Genomic DNA, 11,448 nt, shown 5'->3' with positions numbered 1-11,448 from the left:
GTCTTGCGCTGAATAGCCCCCACGGGTTTAACGCTTCGTGAAATGAGGAGTTAGACGCATGTGCAACATATGGGTGTCAGTGTTCGAAACGTCTCACCAACCAATGACATTTTGAATTCAATATATATATATATATATATATATATATATATATATATATATATATATATATATATATATATATATATATATATATATATATATATATATATATATATATATATATATATATATATATATATATATATATATATATATATATATACCGATTAACACTCATTTTCTGGCCAATGATATTACACCGATTACAGGGTAAGTTTTTGCTGCTGATTCCGAATATGTCTTCGGTTTCGCTGGATTGGCTCTAGTTTTTGATCACTCGAAGCTATCTTACAAATCGCATTGAAATTATTTTTTTAGATCATGCAAAATTCCAATCATGTAATACATACTAGAACTTCATTCTATATAATAAGAGAATGACATAATAAGTTAATTAAGATACCACTAATTACTACATATGAAAACGTTGTATGATTTTCTTGTATGTTGGTCATTAGCACAGTTTTGTTGAACGAGTATTTGGAAGAGATGTATATTGGTTACCATTGTGCAATAAGACACATTTCAAATTTCTAATGGAGCTGTCTATGAATAGTCGCCAGTCTCCCGGTCGATATTCAGGTCACATTCGAAGAAGTCCAGGGATGTTATTGCAGTATACAAATTCTTCATCTTGGCCGGCCGAAGTAAGGAAAGAGTTCAACCTCTCTTGTGCGATAAGCTGTCATTTTAGCTTTTTCTTATAGACAGTTACTTCTTCTAGCCTGGTTGCTAAAAGTTCAGATGTTTGCTTTGGCAGATCACTGAGTTCTTGGGAGAACTGCTGGGGTGTTGAAATGCTTCCATCATATTCACTTCCACCGCTATCACCTGTGTTACATCCTAAACCCTGAGATTCTTCAACAACTGACAATGGAAGGTCAGGCAGTGTTGCAAACACTGGTATGGAAAAAAATCTTCGATATGTAGCACAGGTCTCCTTGCTGACTCCTAATCAGGATATTCCCACTTGACTTTCTTGTATCGACTGAAACCTTTCACATTCACCATATAGAAATAACGATCGTCCTGGTGGTTTCTCGGTTCTCTCCACACCACAGGCAAACCGAGGTTTAAACTTTTCTTTTGCTTATTTTTCCACTGTCGTAAGCATTCTCCACACGTTTTGCAAACCAAAATGCATGTATTTGCGTGTATACACGCATATACACGCATTATGGCTGTTCCCTGCAAACTGAGGGTAGGTATGCAATATCTCACAAACTAGAGCCAGTTGGAAAAACTTACTGATATTTTCTTCGAATTCATCAACCTCAAAGTATCCTAATTATGTTCAAATATTTTTTGTAAACGAAGTTAATTAATTAATTATTTGCATGTATTAGATGACAGAAGATGAGGTAGTCAGTTCCTCAGACTAGAAGAACTATACACAGAAGACGTGGAAATATGAGGTACTCAGTCCCTCAACCTGGAAGAAAGAGTTCAGCTGAGGGACTGATTACTCTCTTCTACTGTCACCGAATATTATTTCTCTGCTGACCTGAAAAGCTCCTTGTTGGCGAAACGTCTTCAGATCAACATATCCAGGTGTCGCACGGGTGCCTAATTCCTCATCTTGTGAGTGTTGCATACCATTGCCGCAATGTTGCATAATGAAATGCAACAATTATAACAACAGCGACAGCACATCTGTCTCGCTACTAGTGGTTGGAGGATCAAGCTTTCAGTACAGCTTCAGCTGAATGATACTCGGATATCTCTATTTTTTTTTCTTTCTCTCTTGTACCATCCTTCCCTTAATCCATGTTTTCCTCCGGGCATTTTCCTGTCAACCATTTCCTACCCACTCAACATGTGTCTGACTGCAGCTCATCAACACTCAACATGGGTATGACTGCAGCTCATCAACACTCAACATGTGTCTGACTGCAGCTCATCAACACTCAACATGTGTCTGACTGCAGCTCATCAACACTCAACATGGGTCTGACTGCAGCTCATCAACACTCAACATGGGTCTGACTGCAGCTCGTCAACACTCAACATGGGTCTGACTGCAGCTCATCAACACTCAACATGTGTATGACTGCAGCTCATCAACACTCAACATGTGTCTGACTGCAGCTCGTCAACACTCAACATGTGTCTGACTGCAGCTCGTCAACACTCAACATGTGTCTGACTGCAGCTCATCAACACTCAACATGTGTCTGACTGTAGCTCGTCAACACTCAACATGTGTCTGACTGCAGCTCGTCAACACTCAACATGTGTCTGACTGTAGCTCGTCAACACTCAACATGTGTCTGACTGTAGCTCGTCAACACTCAACATGTGTCTGACTGTAGCTCGTCAACACTCAACATGTGTCTGACTGCAGCTCGTCAACACTCAACATGTGTCTGACTGCAGCTCGTCAACACTCAACATGTGTCTGACTGTAGCTCGTCAACACTCAACATGTGTCTGACTGCAGCTCGTCAACACTCAACATGGGTATGACTGCAGCTCGTCAACACTCAACATGGGTATGACTGCAGCTCGTCAACACTCAACATGGGTATGACTGCAGCTCGTCAACACTCAACATGGGTATGACTGCAGCTCGTCAACACTCAACATGGGTATGACTGCAGCTCGTCGACTAAACATGCAACTTTAGTTTCAAACTTAAGCAATTAAAAGAAAAGCTTGAAACTTTTGTTTGCGTGAGTCCGATCTTCATTTAGTTTTTGCGAACAGCGGTTTTCCCAAGGACGTTAACAAGTATCTTGTTTCGTATTGAACAGAGAGAGAGAGAGAGAGAGAGAGAGAGAGAGAGAGAGAGAGAGAGAGAGAGAGGGAGGGAGAGAGAGAGAGAGAGAGAGCTTTCTTCTTTCTGTGTAAACTGATTATCTGCTCAAACCTATGCGGATTGAGCGTTTCCATGTGGAAATAACAAGGAACCGGTCTCACATCGTCCTGGAACTTTGTCAAACCACAACTGAGCGAGGGAAAAAGAAGGGACGACTAATGAAAGGTCTTCTCTGGCTTTTCTCGCTCCGTTGAGATTTATCAATGGTCCGGGTCAGAGCAAAATGTTCTCAGTGTGAGTTATTTGTGAATTATTCCAGCCATGGTATTTGTAACTTTTTTCTTTATGTGCAAGACTGCCAGGTAACATAGGACGTAACTATATATATATATATATATATATATATATATATATATATATATATATATATATATATATATATATATATATATATATATATATATATATATATATATATAAAGAGAGTGAGAGAGAACTTAGTGCAGCGGAGTTTGTACACGTATTCATTATCTTCAGAGCTACAGAAGGCGAATAAAAGATACTTCGCCCTACAGCTTTATTTTGGGGCAAGTGTGTAATTTTGTGTTGATTTTTACCCATTCATGACTTGATCACAACAATAAAAGGCTTCTCCTGCAGAATGTGTCTTGGCTGCCGTCGACAGCCAGTCATGTGAACCCCGAACTTGCGGTCATAGACTTCTCTCTCCTGTGTGCGGGTTATTTGTATAAGTAACAATGGATTTAATAATTGTTTTTTTGTGTTTACCCATATATTTAAGGGAATAACTGAGGAAAGAAAATATTGTTAAAGCTGCAATTGACTTTTTTTCCCTTCAGATCTTGACTAGCACGACAGGTGGCAATAAAACGTAAAGTTTTATTGCTTTGCGGTGATCGTTGTTGCATTCCTCTGCTCTGTAATGCGTGCAAGAGTGCACTTCAGCGTACTGCACTGATTAATAATGGCGTGGAATAGTTGGTTTATTGGCTCTCAGATTTAATGAAAGCTAGTCAGTTAAGGCTACAAGTCTCATACACACCATTAGTATTAGAGGCTTCAGTCCGTAAAATGGTGATTGACGTGAATTTTCAGTGTATATTCACTGAGAGAAGCTCACCCATCTGTATATATACACACTGGAAGAAACACACTTCCCAGTGTACATAAATTATTACATACACACCTCTTAGAATATATAAACCTCGAGATACACCCCTGACAGAGTATGTACACTGACAGAAGCGCATTAAAGTGTATTATACAATTAGCTATTCAGACACACTTCCCTTCACTACGTATATTCCTTTACTTTGTAATATGGATGGATCCAAATGAACTAGGCTGCGGGGGCAGTGACCCTCAGTACATCCTTTAGGTAGACCTTCTGTGCATATGTTAACCCTTCTAGTTCCTAGGGATTTATAAATCTGTTAACCCTATTAAAAGTTCTTATTTGTGCATCCATATAGTCTTGTGCTACCGTCCATAAAGTAGATATAGGATGCAAAACAAACTAGCCGCTTCGGCGGCAAAATCTAAAAAAAATAAAAGCATCTGCGACGTATTATTATAGTGACAGTGAAGACGTGAGCCTCTCGAGCTCATAGAGCGAGGAAAGCAACGTATGGAAATAAAGTCATCAGCACGTTCGGCAGCGTTGATAACTTTTGGGGTCTTCTGGGAGCATTGTGAAGTTTGAGGGAGGCAGTCGAGGCTATTTAACGGAGGGGATGGTTGGGGAAGGGAGTAGAAAAGTCAGGGTTGAGTGGGATATCACGTTAAGAGTCAGAGGGAGGTTATGGGTCAGGGTTTAGAGGATGATCCCCAACAGAGCCAATGGGAGGTTAAGCGTTAGGGATTAAGCGTTAGGGATTAGGGGAGGCGGTGGATCCCTTTAGGTCCAAAGGGAGGTGAGAAGCCAGGGTTAGGTGGGGAATCACATTAGGGTGAGTGAGATGTGAAAACACACAAACACACACACACACACACACACACACACACACTCACACACACACACACACACACACACACACACACACACACACACACACACACACACACACACACACACACACACACACACACACACACACACACACACATCAAACAATGACATCCGAATCGAATACAAGATTAGCTTTAAGGAATCTCAACAACGAGTCATTCACGGCTCTGTACATGCGACATGCGTCAGGCACATCTTAGAGTACACAGCGCCACCAAGGAGCCCACACCAAAAAAAAAAAAATCATGTAGAGAAATTTGATAAAGTGCATAACTGCGAAGAAAGTAGAAGCTAAGGGAAATGAACAATGAGGAGAGACAAAAGAAACTGAAACTATCCACACCAGAGGATAGAAAAATTTGGTAAGACTTGCTGAACATGCAAAGAAATACGCAGACTGATAAGGTTGAACATGAATATACCGCTGGAGTGGCAAAAAACGTGCACACGAGGGCAGAGTTAGAAGCTAAAGACACAGATGAGTTGTAGGAATATCTAGAAATGCTTCTTCAGCTCGATGTGGTGAGAACTTGTATAGGAAGTTGAGTAGGCCGATTCCATAAAAGCTTTGAGAATAGACCTAACTGGCTCACGAGGATACGCGGGACTTACACCGGATTCTGCAAACTAAGAGGCGAGACCAAGACTCGAGAACTGCAAACTAGGAAACAAGACTAAGACTCGAGAACTGTAAGCTAGAAGGCGAGACGAAGGCTCGACAACTGCAAACTAGAAGGCAAGACCAAGACTCGAGAACTGCAAACTAGGAAACGAGACTAAGACTCGAGAACTGCAAACTAGGAAACGAGACTAAGACTCGAGAATCGAGAACTGCAAGATAGAAGGCGAGACCAAGACTCGACAACTGCAAACTAGAAGTCGAGACCAAGACTCGAGAACTGCAAACTAGGAAACGAGACTAAGACTCGAGAACTGCGAACTAAGAAACGAGACCAAGACTCGACAACTGCAAACTAGAAGGCGAGACCAAGACTCGAGAACTGCAAACTAGGAAACGAGACTAAGACTCTAGAACTGCAAACTAGGAAACGAGACTAAGACTCGACAACTGCAGACTAGAAGGCGAGACCTAGACTCGAGAACTGCAAACTAGGAGGCGAGACCAAAACTCGAAAACTGCAAACTAGGAGGCGAGACCAAGACTCGAAAACTGCAAACTAGGAGGCGAGACCAAGACTCGAAAACTGCAAACTAGGAGGCGAGACCAAGACCCAAGACTTAACTCCTGCAACCACAAACTGGTGAGCAGAAATAAGCGAGTCATCACACAGTTTCCTCCGCCATGCCCTCCCACCTCAGAAATAAAAATTTACATAAAAAATACGATAGCCAATGGCGGTAGCTTTGAAGCTCACGGCTGGTTGCTTCTATTAGGCTTCACTGAGAGAGCAGGGATAAAAAAAAAAGATACCAAACAGCTAACAGGATAGACCGTGCTCTCTCCCGCCAGTGGTGTGCTAAGTAATCACAGGCGCGATATTTTAAGGAAGTTAAGATTAAAACTACGTGTATAAACACACACACACACACACACACACACACACACACACACACACCACACATACATAAACACACGCACACAAGGAAGTTTGAGTGGGTCGGTCAGGAAGCTCAATATAGAATAAGAGCGTCTAGTGTTCTCATCACATAATGTATTCCAGCAACGTAGCGGAACAGCATCCTGCCAGCTGAGTGGATCTGACCTAGATTGTGTAGTGTCAGAGCATACAATCACCCTTATTTTTTTTTGTTATATATATATATATATATATATATATATATATATATATATATATATATATATATATATATATATATATATATATATATATATATATATATATATATATATATATATATATATATATATATATATATATATCCATTCACTTTCCTTTCACTGGAGGTCCTTTGACGTTGGTGGCGGTGGGCTCTTGTTTCAAGGACTTGGAGTTATCTTAAATTTACCATAAGCTGAATTATCTCTCATTCACCGGGCGCAGTGTGACTCGTATGGGTTTACCTCCTTTTCTCTTCCCCATATATGTAATAATAATTATAATCCAATTACTCTGACAGCCTCATTAGTAGACTGTAGCAAGTACAGCGATCATTACATTGATTTTTGTCTTCATTTAACGAATATAATTTTGTCTTTTCTTATTGTTATTAGAATGACTCGTGTGAGTCAATATGTGTTTATATACCAGTGTGAGAAAATAGTGAAATTCCAAGCGCTTTCGTGATTATATATATATATATATATATATATATATATATATATATATATATATATATATATATATATATATATATATATATATATATATATATATATATATATATATGTATGTATATATATACATATATATATATATATATATATATATATATATATATATATATATATATATATATATATATATATATATATATATATATATATATATATATATCATTGCGTTTGTTTATTATTAAATTTTTGTAAGCTTATCTCAGATGTATTTAGATCGATTAGGTTAAATTAAACTGAGTTTGCTATAATAAGGTTAGGTAAATTTCCTAAGGTTCTTTTGGTACATAATCATGACTTTTTATATTAACATAAATGAAAAAATATATCTTTAAATGTATAAGAGAAATTTTTACAAAGGACTTAATTTTAAATGAGTTCTTGCTAATTGACCAATTTTACCTATTTGGCACCACACACAACACACAACACACACACACACACACACACACACACACACACACACACACACACACACACACACACACACACACACACACACACACACACACACACACACACACACACACACACGCACACACACACACACACACACACACACACACACACACACACACACACACACACACACACACACACACACACACACACACACACACATATATATATATATATATATATATATATATATATATATATATATATATATATATATATATATATGTATATATAACAGTCGTACCTCATCGCCCAACAGCATCTGCTTACCCATGGAGACTGGGAACGCTCTAGCTCTCTCGTACCTCATCTCTCTGCTGCTGGTCAATGGCCTGGCCTTCTTCGTTATCACCGCCTGTTACGCCTCCATGTACTGCTCCATCAGCCGTCACGACGCCACGGCGCCCCATTCTGATCTCACCGTGGCCAAGCGAATGGCTCTCCTTGTTTTCACCGACTTCGCCTGCTGGGCACCCATCGCCTTCTTCGGGTGAGTTCTATCTTGGTGGATGAGGGTCACGGTGGCATGCTTCCCCCATCGCCTCTGAGGAATGAAATCCACAGAACTGTGTTGCGGACCCTGACTGTAACGACGCAAATTAGAATTGAAACGACAACTGAAGGTTGTCAACTTTTCTTAGACTAATTTGTGATGCATCCCCTCTTAAGAATATTTTTTTTGTCTCTATCACTGTATTCACATTGCCCGAGTCACTAACTTTCTGTTTCATCTGCATACCGCGATATTATCTGCATGTTAGCTTAAAATGATTATAATAGCCACTTGGAATTTTATATTAGCTTTATATATTTGTAAATCTTGCAGACTGACGGCGGTGGCTGGTGTCCCTCTGATCAACGTGACCAGAGCCAAGATTCTACTAGTGTTCTTCTACCCACTCAATTCGTGTGCAAATCCATACTTATACGCCATTTTGACGAAGCAGTACAGGCGAGATCTCTTCATTCTCCTCGCAAGATATGGTTTCTGTACAAAGCGAGCAATGAGGTGAGGAAGAGGATGGGGAAGGTGTGGGAGATGTGTTGAAGGAAAGGGGAGGGGGATGAGGTGAAGGTGAAATGGAAGATGTGAGGTAGAGATGGGATATTATATATTACTATATTCTTTGGTAATAACCCGTTATGACTACATGAAACATCATGATTTCTTCATGACCTATCATGTCTTCACATATGAGGTGACTACTCATGACCTACCATGATCCATCATGATCTCCCTTCAGGCGACTTGTTATGACTTTCGTTGTTTTACCGCAGGTACAAGGGAGCCTACTCCTCTGTAAACAACACCTTCCCTCACAACACTGTGGTCAACGCCCCCAACCACCGCAACTCCACGCTGACCCAGATCACTCTCTGTGACCTCACCCGCAATGCCAGAGCCTCGCAGCAGAGCAACAACGGTTCTCTCCTTGGCACTATGGTCGGTGGCTCACAAGACTCTCTCCAAAGGAACGTTTCTCCGCTCAGGTAAGTTTGTATAGCCTCGACACTCAGGTGTTTTTATTTTGCTTACACATAATTGTGTTTCCACGGATTCACAACTCCAAGATTCTCAACTGCATACACTCTGACTTACTAGTTTCCATCACTTATCATTAAAACTGAGAATGTGATATGTGCTTGTGTGCCGCAGTCTAAAAGCTCCTGGGCTAGTAGGTACCTGTACGTGAACAATGTCTATTTAGGAGACAGTCATCTCCAAAGCTATATCGGCACCTACAGCTCAACTGGAAAGTGTTCATGACCACGTTCTATCTACATGTAATCTCGCTCTAATTTAAAACTAGTTAGTTAGGCTCCACTGTTTGCAAGAAATGTGATCCTCCCCATCCAGCTGATGGAAAGCTAGAGGCTCTCTTGATACCTCCCCTTCCCCCTCTGACCTCTGCGCGCTGGCGAGAGAGATAATTTGAGAGGGAGAGAGGGGGCGTCGCAGCTCCCAGCTGAGGGATCGCCTGTTTGGGGATAACTTTCTCCATATCCATGATCATAAATGTCCAGGAGAAAGAAAGGATCTGAAGTAGGGGAGCATGAATTTTCTTCATTTTCTATGTTCATAATTTTTTTTAGCGTGTTGTTTTTCTTTCCAGGACGCCGACGAAGCCAGACATGGCGTCGGGTGAGAATGAACGCTTGAGCACCGTACAGGAGATGAGCCACAGCACACACAGTGACGAAGACCCCTCCGACGACCACGTCGTACAACACGACGATTTCGTTCCTCCAGATGATCACGACTCCCCCAGCGGGGTGGTGAAACAGGCAGGCTCTCCACACCCCATTAAGAACTGCTACACCAGACTCTCCTTCACCCCAGAGCAGGAAGAAATCCTAAAACAGGCTCTCCATGAGTCCAAGGCCAAGAAGAGAAATAAACCTGAAGTAGGACGAAAAAGTCCGGTTAATCAAGCGCTTCTACTAGACCAAAACAACTCCATGACCGAGAATAGACAGTCTTTGGGACACAATACAGCCGAAAACTTGAAGTCAGCACCCCATCACACGACTGAAAACGGGAAGTCGCCGGGACATGGCGTTGTAGAACTCGAGAAATCTATAGCAAATCGCATGAAAGAAAATGCTAAGTCCCCGAGTCGGGAAATGACAGAAAATGGTAAATCTTTTGTCCCCAGTAGAGCGGAAAGTGGGAAATCATCGGGCCACGGGGAAGTGTTTGTAATATGTGAGGTGGAGATGAACCAAGTGAGAGACAGGAAGAATGTGTGCCGAAAAGGTGTCCTGGAGGAAGCAACATCGTCAGTATAGTCGATACAATGGTGCATAAACTGTCCTACATTAAGCTACGACTCCTTCATTGCTTTCATGCTTGATCTCTTTTATTCATCTTCTGCCTTCCATTTGTGTCATATCACAACATATACCAGAATGTGATATTTACGTGCAGATATTCTAGTTTATGTCTATTATTCATAATGTATTTGATAAATCTGTGTTTGTCCTTATTTTAATTGATAAATCGATACGTTCTATTTAACACTGATTGTGTGGTAATTAATTATGTTTACATAAGGGCGATAGATTACCTTTCTTTTGGATCATGATTAGTTTTATCCGAATCTTGAGCCTCAAGTGAAGCAGGAGGACCAACACTCGGGTGTCATTATATTAAAAATATATTAATTCATATAATTTATTAATTGATTTTGTTATAATTGTTCGTAATTTACATTTATCTTTATTTCAGGACTCTATTTATTTATTGTCTTTGTTAATATTTTCACAAATTATATATTATATTTTTCTTCAGAAAAGTAATATTTTGTTCAAGCGTAATGATTTTTTTAACTGTATATATATATATATATATATATATATATATATATATATATATATATATATATATATATATATATATATATATATATATATATATATATTTATATTTATATATATATATATATATATATATATATATATATATATATATATATATATATATATATATAAATATATATATATATATATATATATATATATATATATATATATATATATATATATATATATATATATATATATATATTTATATATATACGCTCGCAAATCACTCAGATCTCTAGCCACAAACAGAGTTTATTTTGCTAGTCTTACGAATTCTTGTCATTTTTAAACCTATGATAGGAAAAAAAGCGAAAAATTGATATCTATTGAGTTATTGAGTGGAGACGATATCCCAATGGATGTTATCATTGTCTGTATAATAGTTGTATTATTTTTATATTTTCATAACTGTATGTACAT

At 39.2% G+C, this 11,448-nt stretch overlaps 1 protein-coding gene across 1 annotated transcript in view; it reads left to right on the top strand.

Annotated features, from left to right (window-relative positions):
* Nucleotides 1-10,984, top strand: part of LOC128689851 (uncharacterized) — a 77,602-nt gene extending 66,618 nt beyond the window's left edge. Inside the window, exons 15-18 of the mRNA XM_070087688.1 lie at nt 7,922-8,152; nt 8,489-8,671; nt 8,941-9,153; nt 9,777-10,984. Of these exons, the coding sequence (XP_069943789.1) occupies nt 7,922-8,152; nt 8,489-8,671; nt 8,941-9,153; nt 9,777-10,452 (1,303 nt within the window). The 3' untranslated portion in view covers nt 10,453-10,984. The remainder of the gene's footprint in view (nt 1-7,921; nt 8,153-8,488; nt 8,672-8,940; nt 9,154-9,776) is intronic.
* Nucleotides 10,985-11,448: the final 464 nt, after the last annotated feature.

This window comes from Cherax quadricarinatus, chromosome 22 (genome assembly GCF_038502225.1).
Source record: "Cherax quadricarinatus isolate ZL_2023a chromosome 22, ASM3850222v1, whole genome shotgun sequence".
NCBI lineage: Eukaryota > Metazoa > Arthropoda > Malacostraca > Decapoda > Parastacidae > Cherax > Cherax quadricarinatus.
This window is presented reverse-complemented; position numbering and strand designations above follow the sequence as displayed.